This window comes from Macaca mulatta, chromosome 8 (genome assembly GCF_049350105.2).
Source record: "Macaca mulatta isolate MMU2019108-1 chromosome 8, T2T-MMU8v2.0, whole genome shotgun sequence".
Classification (NCBI taxonomy): domain Eukaryota; kingdom Metazoa; phylum Chordata; class Mammalia; order Primates; family Cercopithecidae; genus Macaca; species Macaca mulatta.
Genome location: NC_133413.1, coordinates 76,809,303 through 76,823,306, shown reverse-complemented (window position 1 = coordinate 76,823,306; position 14,004 = coordinate 76,809,303). Strand labels below are relative to the sequence as shown.

Sequence of the window (14,004 nt, the reverse complement as noted above, 5' to 3'; positions counted from 1 at the left end):
CACTTTCCCATTATGGACCAAGAACAGGAAGTTGTTGATTAACTAAAAGTCAAGTTTGCACAAGTTTTGGGAGGAGCTAGATCACACCCCTCCAGCCTCTGGCCCCAGGAAACACCCCTTTCACTTGAAGGAGTGAGGATAGGCGTGGCTCACATGGAACCGAAATCTTCTGATTATTAATTCAAGTACTGGTTGGATGCAACTGTGTATGAGAGGCAAGTGTGGGTGTACCTCCTTATATAAACCCCAGGAATTCTGATATATCCTATCTAATGACTGAGGCTGCTAATAGTTTTCAGAAGTATTAAAAAAATTCAAATCCAAATCCAGAAGCTTTCTTCAAATTTCCAAACACATAGTTATTTAGCAATATCTTAGATTTGGGACTACATTTTTTTTTTGTTGCTATACAGATCCAATTTTTAAAAACTACAGGTTTTTATGAGGCATGAAATCAATTTAGGGAGCTATGATCCGCATTGTTAAAATAAAAATAGAATGGAATAGCAAATACTGTGAATTACATGTAGTAAGAAAAAGTATAGCTATTCGAAACTTTTGTTTCAGGTGTACATGTGTATATATGTGACTGAAACAAAAGTATGTGTGTTCGTGTGTGTGTGTATGTGCGTATATATGTATGTACGTGTGTGTATATATATCCATCCATATATGTAAGTGGTTACAATGTAAAATGCACTTCCTACTGTGAATCATGAATACAGGTGTTGAAACCCATTGTTTCTGATGTGTGGTATCTTGTAGCTGCAACCCCAGAACTCAGAGAAAGGCAGAGAACATACTGATGTACCTCTGTAAGAGACTAATGTTCCTTTATAAGTTGCTAGGTGGATGTCAAGTACTTGAGATTAGGACAAACATTGGGAGAATCCCTGGGTCTCATAAGAAAATTGCATGGACTTCCAGTTTCAAAATATTAGAATCTGATTGTTGCAAAAGGAATTTCTGTCTGGTTTTGCACCAATATGCTTTCCTTGAAGTCTATGACCTTCTGATTTGACCACATATTTGGAACTCAAATAAGGAAAGTCAACTCCACAATTGAGAAAATTATTCCCCTCTCAGGTCTGTCTGTTTCCTCCACTAGAAAATCAGCTCCATGAAGGCAGGGGCCATGGTGAGTCTTCTTTTTTGCTGCATCTCCAGTACTCGGAACAGTGCCTCGCACAGAGGCAGTGGCTCCGTAAATATTCGTTGCACAAATGAGTGAGACAACGAAAGGGAATTTGACCTATTAATGGACAGTATTCTCTGTGCTCTAGTGTAACACCACCCAGCTGGAGAAGGCATGGCAAATATGGGGAAAGCCTGGGATCACCTGGCACTCCTGAGTGGCAGAGGAAGAGACCAGACAACTTCCTGATTACTCCTTTAATAAATGACAGTGCCCTCTGGGGTTTGGACTGGCAAGTTGGTCTCTGCCTGGTCAAAGGCATCTTCCCCTCTAAATCCTTCCCTCCTAGGTATCTCTACCTTATTATTAACGTGGGTTAAGCAAGAGTGGGCAGCCTGGGTCCCACATGCTGTTCTGATATCAATAACTGTGACCAGAGATAGTGTCACAGAGCACGTGTCTATGCAGTATGTGCAAATATTGAAAATGTGAAAACAGCCATAAGGCTCTACATTTAGTTTTGTTTGTGATTCAATTTATTTATTTATTTTTTTCATGGTGCTGTATACACTGATTTCCCGTATTCCTCATTGGGTTTTTCCTATTTAGGTTGTAGCCCAGCCCCAGAGGCACCACCCATTCATAGATGAGTGTATAATGAGACCTCTGTACAACTTAAAACATGTAACAGACTTGGGACAGATTTGGCATGTAAAAAAAAAGACATAAATACATTTTTATGAGGTGAGAGCAGCCAAGCTCACAGCTGTGGTAAAGGCCCAATGCTAAATGTTGGCTGTGGCCCCTTGCCATTCAGTGTAGGCTGGACTGAGGAGTCTGTAGCCTGCTGTCTCTGGTCTCTGAGGTTCCTGAGGCCACCCTAGAGTTTCCTGAGGAGTGGGCATCTGGTCTTGGTGAGGCAATTCAAGTAGTAACTTTGTAGTCAAACTGATTTTTTTTTTGAGATGGAGTTTTGCTCTTGTTGCCCAGGCTGCAGTGCAATGGCTCAATCTCAGCTCACTGCAACCTCCACCTCCCGGGTTCAAGTGATTCTCTTGCCTCAGTCTCCCAAATTGCTGGGATAACACGCATCTGCCACCGCACCCGGCCAATTTTTCTTGTATTTAGTAGAGACGGGATTTCACCATGTTGGTCAGGCTGGCCTCGAACTCCTGACCTCAGGTGATCTGCCCAACTCAGCCTCCCAAAGTGCTGAGATTACAGGTGTGAGCCACCGTGCCCAGCCAAACTGATCTTAAAGCTTCATTCCAGCTCAGCTTCTCCATGTAGTGGCTATGTGGCCTTAGACAAGTTACTTAACCTCTTTTGGTCTCAGTTTTTACTCGTATCAAAAATCGGATTAAGGGTCTTCTAATTAAATGTGGCAGAATGCACACAAGCACGTATTTATTTATGTATTTATATATGTATGTATGTATTTATTCTGCTGAAATCCCAGTGAAATGAGGATAAGGAAATAAAAGGGCATACATTAATAAGGACAAAAAGTGAACACGGATGACAGCAAATGAGAGATGTCAACCCAATGTTGGAAATTAGGAACATCTGGATGAAGGGACATGACCTACTTGAGTTGCATCTTAGTTCTGTTACGTTCCTGCAGTGAGAAGCTTACAATAAGCAAGCTGACTTGAGCTATGGAACCCTGGAAAGGCTCTGGAACTGCAGGAGCCAGGAGTCCTGAAGGCGGAAGTAGGCAGTGACGGAGTGGGAGAGGCTGAAAAGAGGAGGACTTTGTGCACATTTCAAGAGATTACTTGAGGATGTGCTCCACAGAAACAAGAGAGTAAGCCACCAAACAAGGAGACCAGGAATCCAGGAAGCAAGGGGTTCAACCCAGGGGAGAGTAAAAGAATTCCCAAGTAGAGGGTAAAGTCTAGCCATGTGAGGGCTCAGTCCTAATCGTCTACAGTGGAAAGTCAATAGGAAATGTCTAAAATTGAAAAGTCAAAGAATAGAAGCATACCAGTAGTATGCACATGTCATTGGTGATACATAGCAGAAAAACAGTTAAAAGAATTAAAAGTGGTTGACTCTGGTGAATGAGGCTTGGGGGTAAAGAGAGAATAGGGTGGAGATAGCATTTCTCTTCAGAGGCCTTGTATACTGAATTTTAAAAAGTGTGTATGTTAGTTACTTTAAGACACTAAAAACTTTAATAGAATAGCAGTAATTATAATAATCAACACCTCACAGGATTATTGTAAGAATTAAAGAATTGCATATGGGCCAGGCACGGTGGCTCACGCCTGTAATCCCAGCACTTTGGGAGGCCAAGGTGGGCAGATCACGAGGTCAGGAGATAGAGACCATCCTGGCTAACACGGTGAAACCCCGTCTCTACTTAAAAAAAAAAAAATTAGCCAGGCTTGGTGGTGGGCACCTGGAGTCCCAGCTACTGGGGAGGCTGAGGCAGGAGAATGGTGTGAACCTGGGTGGTGGAGCTTGCAGTTAGTGGAGATCGTGCCACTGCACTCTAGCTTGGGCGACAGAGCAAGACTCCGTCTCAAAAAAAAAAAAAAAAAAAGAATTGCACATGATTCATGTATTAGGAACCCTGAAAAGTGTCTGTCACATAGCACATAGCAGTTTTACTTATTATAGTTTAAAGTTAATTATTATTATATTAATTATTAATATTAGCCAAAATAGTACCTTCTCTTACCGTCTCTCCCTCCCAACTGTGGCTAGTCTGGCACCATGCAGAATTCTGGATAAGAATGCTAGGTTTTGGCTGGGCACGGTGGCTCATGCCTGTAATCCCAGCACTTTGGGAGGCCAAGGCGGGCGGATCCTCCAGGTCAGGAGATCGAGACCATCCTGGCTAACACAGTGAAACCCCATCTCTGCTAAAAATACGAAAAAATTAGCCGGGCGAGGTGGCGGGCGCCTGTAGTCCCAGCTACTCAGGAAGCTGAGGCAGGAGAATGGCGTCAACCCGGGAGGTGGAGCTTGCAGTGAGCCAAGATTGCGCCACTGCACTCCAGCCTGGGCGACAGAGCGAGACTCCATCTCAAAAAAAGATAAGTAAAATAAAATAAAAAAACAATGCTAGGTTTGGTGGAGACTTACAGTCTCCAGCCTTTCTGGAGGAGGTCAGAGTTGACCAATAACATCCCAGTCTGTGACTGGTCACCCCTCCACCCCCTTCCAAAGGCCACAGCTGAACTCTTCTCACTCTATATATCCAAGGTCATTCCAGGGTTACCTAATGTACCCTGAGGCTCAAGGTTCTGGTCTAGTAAGGCTGCCTGCCCCCAGGGGACACCTGCGTTTCTTCCCAGACACGTGGCCAAGTGCTCTGTGCCACTTGTGGTTCTGCTACCAAGTAAAATTGTCCCACAAGCAAGTCTCAAGTTCAAGAAAAAACAGCATAACAAAATCACAGAAAATTACAAAAGCATCCCTAGTCCACTCAACTATGAGCTTTATTGTTGGAAATTTCGTTCATTTCTTTTGTGCAATTTACTTCCCAGACCTGGGTACTATTTTTGGCAGCTGCACCAAGCCAACTTCATAGTTAAGGTGAAGATGTGTTTTGTAGTTTTACTAATACTGCAAGTTTTAACATCTCTTCTCTGGATTTCATAACAAGTATTGCTATTTTTTCATGTCTCAAATTCCCACTGTGACAAGTAACAAAACATAAATTTATTGCAATAAATAGAACATGTAAGAATATTTGTGGTGTTGCTTAATCAGCTGGGATTTATGGGGCAACTATTCTGTGCAAGGCACTGTACGAGCTCTGAAACTTGTTATGTAAGAATATTTGTGGTATTGCTTAATCAGCTGGGTTTATGGAGCAACTATTTTGTGCAAGGCACTGGACTAGCCCTGAAACTCTTGTTAATATAAACTCTCTTAATATTAGGTTGGTGGAAAAGTAATTGCTGTTTTGGCCATGAAAAGTAATTGCAAAAATCGCAATTTTGCATCAGTCTCATAATTAATTGGTTTTTAATTGGTTGGTTAAGTTTTTAAGAGACAGTGTGTATTTGTATTTTAAAGTAGTGAAATACAATGAGATCAAATCTGTAAAGTAACAGCAACAGCAATAGTACTGTTGTTCTTGTCAAGAGACTTTGGAAGCAAGGGAAACAGCCAGCTGCAATCTCTGCAATATGTCATCAGCAATTCTTCCCCAAACCCATCTAGATCCTGGTACTATCTAATTTAGTTTTGGATCTTTAGCGGAAATTAATAGCTATAATAATTATAATAATTATGTTAGATTTATAGAACAGCTTTCCTTCCAAGAGCACAAGCCTCTTAGAGCTCTGCAGATGTTCCATAAATACATGTCCCCTAATGGAATCACAATGAGGCCACTTCTAGATGGTCTCAATATTGCTATCAAGCTTTGTGGACTGGACTGACCTGTGCACAATTGAAAAGGGGCTCTTCACATCGTTCCTTTCTAGGAATAAGCTTCCCACAGCGTTGTATCTAGGAAAGGAATTCTATAGCCAATGTGGTTTGGTGAATAAGAAGCCTTTTTTGTTATTTTTTTAAATGAATGGATGATATATAATGCTATCACGATGCTATTCGCAATCAACAAGTGAATGCTGACTATGCAGTAAATACAGAATAAGGAATAGGGAAACATAACCTGAATTTCATCTTTTTTTTCCTCATGTCTCTGAACTTTAAGTCCCTAAAGGCCAGGGTTTTGCCTTGCTTTGTGACTTCCCTTAGGGTAAATACAGTGACAACCTATGTTAGAGGATTTTGTTTTTATTATTACCATCCAAACAATTTTAAGGCAAGACTGTCTGAATTAGGAACTGGGCTATTTTGCAAGATGCCATTTCTATTAATTTTCTATTAAGTTTTTACTAGATATTTTTTCTTTGTAGAGATCTGGAGCTACAAAGGACCTGTGAAGTGCAAAAATGTGTAAAATGGATGTAATACCAGGATTTAAGGTGTAGAGGGACAGCAGTAGGTCTCTTTCAACATCACCATCTGGAATGGATTAGTGTTAATGAGTCACTTAATTCTTAAATTGATAAAAAGCATGGGCACCAACTCCCCTCTCTCATGCTGTGAGCAACTCTCAATCTCACTGGGAAGGACTGACTTGGAAAACCATTTTTCCATAAAACAGTCTGTGATTGATAAACAAGCATTCAGTGCAGCAACCCATTAAACCAAACAAACAAAAACAAGTTTCAGATGGCCTTGATACATGGAAGAGTGGAAGAGTGTTACCTGATGGACTCCTGCTTGTAGATGTCAATGATATTTTCCACCAGCAGGTTCCTCTGAAGTCCATATACCCCATGTCTATCCAAAACCACTTCATGTCTACAGGATGGGCAGCGGAATCGGCCCCCTGATGCCATGGTGGTGCCTCCTCTTGTGGGCAAATACGGGTTAGAGGCCTGTTCTTGCCAAGTAAGAAAAAAGGAATTGGGTAATGCCACAAGTAGCTTCTCCGAGACTTGTTTTCACTCTCTGCTACTACAAACAACATGAACTTCTACTTTAAGCTTGCCATAAGATCATCCCTCAGGGCTTTCTCAGCAAGTGGTTCTGAAACACAGGGTCAGACCTTATCCACAGTCATATGCGAACATACCACTGTGTACATCAGATATTTTTCCATTCAACATTTTCAGAACCAAAAGTTCCAGCCAGAAACTCCACATTAAAGTCTTCAGCAATTACTTATTTATAGTTTTGAAACACATTAAATGGTTTGATTTTTAAAAATATATGATTCTTAGTATTAAAATAAAACTAGATTTGGGAGTAAAGAGGACACAAACCAAATCGTTAAAAGAAACATGTTTTTCTTGAAAGTAAATGCAACTTTATAAAGTTTTGTTTGTTTGTTTGTTTGTTTTTCTTTTTTTAAGACAGAGTTTCACTCCGTTGCCCAGGCTGGAGTGCAATGGCACAATCTCAGCTCACTGCAACCTCCACCTCCTGGGTTCAAGAAATTCTCCTGCCTCAGCCTCCCAAGTACCTGAGATTATAGGTGCCCGCCACCATGCCCAGCTAATTTTTTTTTTTTTGTATTTTTAGTGGAGATGGGGTTTTGCCATGTTAGCCAGCCTCGTCTCGAGTGCCTGACCTCAGGTGATCCACTGGCCTCGGCCTCCCAAAGTGCTGGGATTACAGGTGTGAGCCACCGCGCCTGGCAACCTTATAAAGTTTTTTAAAGCATTTCACCTCAATGTTAAGCACTTGATTCCAAGAGAAGGGAATCTTTTCCACCCCCTCCCCCCAACCAAATTCCAAACAAACCTACCTGGAAAATATCACTGGCACATTTCCTACACAGGTTGTGCTGACAGGGGAGAATGACCACGGGTTTCGTGAACATCTCTAAGCAGATGGGACAGATGAGTTGCTTCTCTAAGTTATCCATGGTCTGCTGCTCTTTGGAAAAAGACTTGTAATTCAGAGATGCGCTCATCTCCTCGCTGTCCCCAAGTGTGCTGCCAGGGAAGGGTGCTGCAAGTGGCTCCAGCAAGTGTTTCCTGGATATTATTCCAGGGATTGTGTGATCAAGTGTCCTTTACGTTTCCCTCGGTGGAGGACATTGTTTCAGGCCCTGGTTTGGAGTGGGTGCCGGAGCTGTTTTTAGCAACCTGCAGTCACGTGATGTGGGCTGACTTGTCCATATAAGCCAGTGACAGGAGGATGGATCCTGACAGGTGACGAGCAGGAGTCAACATTCTTGCCCCAGGGAGTGAAGAGAGTGGGTGGGAAGGAGGATTACAAACCCCATTTAGACAGGGTTGTGAAGAGAAGGAGGTCAAAGCTGACAGTTGTCAACAACAAATGCAAATGTGCATGCCTAGCCACTGAACCATGCCCTCTGTGAACACTCACTGAGAATTTGGTGACAGTTTCTCCAGGAAGGGGCAGAACGCAGCACAGTGTCTGACTGTGTAACTAATGCCAGCCCTGTCTTGAGAGTGCAGGAACTGAGTCACCAAAAGTAGCCTAATAGAGCCTTCTTAGGTGAAAATGAACAAAACATGTCTTGAAAATTGTTATCCAGGCTTCACAAGGGCAATCATCAAAAAGACTTTCTTAATGTTAAGTATTTCATCTTTGTCAGCTGGGGTTGTGGTCTTTGAAAAATTACAATTTAAAAGCTAAATTCAAATCTTCACCACAGAGGTATCCACCTCATAAATAAATAAATACATGCATAAATAAAAATTCAAAACCAGTGGATGATCTAATTATTTGAGAAAAAAGTTATATGATAAAACAACTCTAGTATGCTGTCTGCTCTTCCGCATTGCTTTCCTCTTCCTTGGCCCTCTTTCCTCCTATGCTGCCCTGCCTCCTACACACACCCAAAAACACAAAGCAAATTTGATGGTCTTTTACTGATTATTTAAATTCTTAAATTATATAATAGTTTGCAACAATAATCAGTAATGAGGTAGCAACTGGCAGGGGCCTGGGGGTGGCAAATCTATTATTTCATTTTGTCATCCCTTGGGGCACAGTTACCAGCGCCATTGACAAGTGAAGTATAAATGGAGTCCTTTTTCCATACCTGCATTTCATCTGCCTCCAAAATAACTATACGCCCTTGCATTTCCCCTTCCTCCAAGGTGACTTTTTAAACCATAGTTTCCCTGGTAATTTCTAATATTCTTGGTCTGCTCTTGAGTCAAAAACATTGATTCTGACATTCATCGGGATTTTGTGAAGCAACAATTTAACCAATATATATTGTATTTAAAAATTTTTAAATCAGATCAAAAATGAAAAAGAAATCCATGTCTGTTTATATGTGATAAATTTTGGCTTTCTTTCTCCTTGATTTTAAAAACCTGGGACAATGAACACATTTTGTTAACATATCCCTGGTGTGAATTAGATTACCAGTGAAGTGTAGGTCAGTGTGACTGGTTATGTGTGGTCTTAGTGCTGTGTGCACAGAGAGCTTATTGAGAATCTAACAAGCTCTATTAATTAATAATAAGTTATATGTATTCATAAACATATCGGGGATCTTTAGAGAATTATCTTAGTCCTTTCAATACTTATTTAGCAACTACAGTGAGGACAGGAACTGGTAAAATTTTTTTACTGAATTACTTCGGTTCACCCCGCCTAGACAGTTAATTGTGTTTATCAATTCATGGGCTGTGGAAGGGAGGTCTGAATGCAATATGTGAGATATTTTCTAGGAAAGATTAAGTTTCTACTGCCAAAGACCTTGCAATCTAAGTAAAAGCACTTAAACTAATCATGTACATTGCAGCAGAGTCTTTTCTTGTAGAAGGAATTCATTCCTTCAAAATACATTCATTGGATATGTGTAGTGTGTCTCCATTGTGTGAGGCTCTGGGGATTGAAAGATGAACAAGACATAGGTCATTGTCCTCAAGGAGCCCAGTCTAAGAGTGGAGATGAGACGTGCACACACACAACATAGTACAAAATAAAATGTGATAAAGAGTCCAAGCCAAAAAGTACCTGAGACAGGTCTCAATCGAGAAAGTTAACGGCGCGTGCCAGGAGGCAGGTCTGTGCCTTTCTCCAGAGAAGATTTCGGAGGCTTTAATATTTAAAGGGAAAAGGATGGATATTGGGGAAAGAGAAAAAAAATTTCTCAGTTGTGGGTATAGATAAGAGGCAAACGGTTGCATTCTTTCGAGTCTTTGATCAGTCTTTCACCAAATACATAATTTACATGTTGGCGCTGGGCGGTAGGTAGAGGAATAATAGTCATTTATGTCTTCCTCTAGCTCAGTGAGTCTGCATTTTTACATCAGAGGAAGAAAGCAGATATGCATTTGTCTCAGGTAAGCAGAGAGATGACTTAGAGTTCTGTCCTTTGTACCACGCCTGTGAAGATAAGCTGTCAGTTTACACTGTCAAGGTAAAATTCAACAAAACTGTTTTAAGGTAAAGATATTGGGGCCTGTAAGGAATTTCCCAGGGTGCAAATTGTAAGGGAGGTATGTAGCTTTTAAATCTTTGTAGCTATCTTATTTAGGAATAATGTGGGAGGCAGGTTTGCCTGACGCAGTTCCCAGCTTGACTTTTCCCTTTGGCTTATGATTTTGGGGTCCCAAGATTTATTTTCCTTTCACAACAGCTACAGCAATTCAGGGTCGGAGGAATCAGAAGGGCTTCATGGGTGGGGTTAGTGTTTGAACTGCTGCACCGAGGATCTCAGAGGGATGGACGTGTAGTTAGGTGAGGCATGGCTGGGGCTTTCCAAGAGAAGGCACAGAAGCAGCAACATGGGCATGCACAGGCGTGCAGGGGATCTCCGAGCCACAGTGACTTGAGCTGGAGTGCAGGCATGCTGCTCAAGCATTGGCTGGCCATGGATACTGCGTTAAAGAGTTTTTAACACTTAATAAATTAAGCAGCAGGAAGTCGTTAAAAGTTTCTCACTTCCGTGAGGGCAGTGGTTGGTTAGATTGATCTTTCAGTGAGCGTTGGATTAGATTAGCATGAAGGTGACTGGCTAAAGACCAGATCAGAGGCTGTTGCCAATAGTCCAGGTGAGAGGTCGGGAAGCCCTGGCACAGGTCATGGCAGTGGGGAAGGAAAGAAGGAAATGATCCCTGGGGCTGCTATGAAAGTAGAATCCACAGAGATGACTCAGATGCGTGAGCCTGAGTGACCGATGATGTAGTGAGAGGCTGCAGAGTGAGTCAGAGACAGTCAGGCTTTCTCCCAACTTCTGCATCTACCTCGCTTTGTGGTCTTGGAAGGTGACCTCACCTAGGAGGATTTCAGTTCTGCCCTCTATAAGTGAGTGGGGTTCATAACCTAGCTTAGCAGTATTCGTAGAAAAAAACAAAAACCTCTGAAACAGTATTTTCTTTTAAGAGACCGAGAGTCACTCTGTTGCCCAAACTGGAGTGTAGTGGCGCAGTCATAGCTCACTGAAACCTCAAAGTCCTGAGCTCAAGCAATCCCCCCACCTCAGCCCCCTGAGTAGCTGGGACTACAGGTGTGCACCACTAGGCCCAGCTAATTTTTTAATTTTTTTGCAGAGACAAGGGTCTTGCTATGTTGCCCAGGCTTGAACTCCTGGCTTCAAGCCATCCTCCTGCCATGGCCTCCCAAAGCTCTGGGATTACAGAGCTGATCTCTATCTTCCTTTCTCTGTCTTTTTTTTTTTTCTCTCTGTTCTTTCTTGCTCCCTGCCTTTTACTTTTTCTTAGAACTGTCCCTGGAGGCGACACAGGAAACCAGCATGAATCCCACAGGACTAAGAGCTCAGGTGATGAATGTCAATGAAAAAGAGTAAAACTCTGTAAAACATTTGAAAAGATTTACTCTGAGCCAAATATAAGAACCATGACCTGTGACAGCCCCAGGAAGTCCTGAGAACAGGTGCCCAAAGTGGTCAGGCTACAGTTTAGTTTTATAAGTTTCAGGGAGACATAAGACATCAATCAATATATGTGGGGGTATACATTCATTTGGTCTGAAATATGGGACAGCTCGAAGTAGGGGCTTCCAGGTCATACATACGTAGATTCGAAGATTTTCTGATTGGCAGTTGGTTAAAAGAGCTAAGATATCACCTAAGGACCTGCAATTTACAGTAAGGTATGTCTGGGTTTAGATAAGGGGTTGTGGACACCAAGGTTCTTGTGCAGAAGATGCTTCCAACTAGCAGGCTTCAGAGAGAGTAGAAGTTAAATCAGTTAAATCTCTCCTGGATCAGGGAAAAGACCTGGAAAAGGAAGGGATTCTCTACAGAATATAGATTTTCCTCACAAGAGACAGTGTTGCAGGGCCATTTCAAAATATTTCAAAGAAATATATTTTGGGGGAAAATACTTTAATTTCTTTCAGGGCCTGCTATCTGTCATATGATGTTATACTAGCGTCAGATTGGAATTTGGTATCTTATTGCTACAAAGAGTCTGTTTTTTCAGTCTTAAGATCTCTGTTTTAGTGTTAATGCTGGTCAGCTGAGCCTGAATTCTAAAAGAGGCTAGAAGGAGGCATGTGTGACTCTATCTTCCCATGATGGCCTGAAATCATTTTTTAGGTTTACTTTGGAACGACCTTGGCCGAGAAGGGGCGTCCATCAGTGAGTTGGGGGGCTTAGAATTATATTTTTGGTTACCAAAATATACCCTGAAAATCTGAGACAGGTCTCAGTTAATTTAGAAAGTTAATTTTGCCAAGGTTGAGGATGCACGCCTGTGACACAGCCTCAGGAGGTCCTAACAATGTGTGCCCAAGGTGATCAGAGCACAGTTTGTTTTTATACATTCTATGGAGACATGACACATCAATCAACATATGCAAGATGAACATTGGCTTGGTCTGGACAGCTCAAAGCAAAGGTGGAAGATTTGAAGCGGGGAGGAGGATTCCAGGTCATAGGTAGAAAAGAGAAAAATGGTTGCATTCTCTTCAGTTTCTAATTAGCCTCTTCATTTATGCATTTATCTCAGTGAGCAGAGGGGCGACTTTGAATAGAATGAGAGGCAGATTGGCCCTAAACAGTTCCCAGCTTGACTTTTCCCTTTAGCTTAGTGATTTGGGGGCCCCAAGATTTATTTTCCCTTCACAACATGAATAATTACCACCTTCCTCTCTGCGTTCTCTTTCTTCATTTCTTGCTCCTCCCTGCTCTCAGACACCAGTCCATGGGGTGGGTGTTTGAGCTGGAAGTGGGACACAGGAGGGAGTGCTCTGCTCTAAGGAGAAATCAGAACATTTTGTTTACTCCCAAATCATTCACAGGGTTCAGGAGATTGGGGAAATTCTGGACCTGAATCAGAATTTAAGTCATCTTCAGGCTCCGGGATTTGGAGTGGACCTGAGCCTGTGCTGGACATGAAAACCAGCTGATAAAAGAAAAAATTTAGACAAATTGAAATTAACAAAATTTAATTGAGCAAAGGATGATTCACGAATGAGGCAGCCCTCAGAACCAGAATAGGTTTAGAGATTGAAGGGCTGCCCCATGGTTGGGTAGGATTTATGGACCGAGAAAAGGAAGTGATGTACAGAAAGCAGAAGTGGGGCACAGAGTTATATGGACTGGTGACAGCTCAGCGTTTGCCTTACTTGAACCTGGTTTAACAGCTGACCACCTGGGATTGGCTGAGACTCAGCGACCTGTTACATGAGCACGTTACAGTCTGTTTCGACACCCAGCTGGGCGACAGTTCACTATGTACAAGAAACCTTTAGGTGAAACCTAAAATATATATGAAGGTAGCTTTAGGTCAAACTTAATTTAACAAAGCGTAGTCTCCTGAAGGTATTTTGGTTTATATAGAAGGAGTGCACTGCTTCCCCCACGTCCACCCCTACTCTCACCACACATATCAGGACAGAGGCTAGAAACTGATCGGGAGCAATTACACAGGGAGCTGCCATGGTTGGAAGCCCTGGTTGCCCCTCATTTCTGAGTCCCACCAGCCTGGGGCTGGAGTATGTTTAGACACATTGAAAAACTGAAGCAAAGTTACCACCACCCTCCCCTCTTTCAACAGTTTTCCGGTCTCCCAGATACATCTGGGGAAATTAGATGGGTCCCTAGGAACCTGAGTGTGCACCCAACGGTGGATGTGATGCTGAAGAGTAACAACAGAAAAAGAAGGCTTTTGACCTCTTTCAACCTGTAGCTGCCGGGCCAAATGGAACCAGGCATTTTCAGGGGCCAGGGCCTAGGAATGAGATGTAGATCTGCAGTGGAATTCTTACATGACCTAAATGGAGTTAGGCCAAATTTCACAAGTAAAGGGCACGGTCTGTCCTCACTTAAGACACTAGCAGCGAACTCTGGGGTTCCCAGATCCTGTACTTCTGACCAACTGGCTACAAATTTGGGGGTTCCCACTACCTCCTTGGTTTGGTAGAATGACTCACAG

The 14,004-nt window shown here is 42.4% G+C and overlaps 1 protein-coding gene across 6 annotated transcripts in view; it reads right to left on the bottom strand.

The window, feature by feature from the left end:
• TRIM55 (tripartite motif containing 55) overlaps nt 1-7,778 on the bottom strand; it is a 49,218-nt gene extending 41,440 nt beyond the window's left edge. For all 6 annotated transcript variants that reach the window (XM_015145469.3, XM_015145467.3, XM_015145470.3 and 3 more), the window contains exons 1-2: nt 7,419-7,778; nt 6,374-6,546 (exon numbers count right to left, since the gene is read on the bottom strand). In XM_015145469.3, the coding sequence (XP_015000955.3) occupies nt 6,374-6,546; nt 7,419-7,586 (341 nt within the window). In that variant the 5' untranslated portion in view covers nt 7,587-7,778. The remainder of the gene's footprint in view (nt 1-6,373; nt 6,547-7,418) is intronic.
• Nucleotides 7,779-14,004: the final 6,226 nt, after the last annotated feature.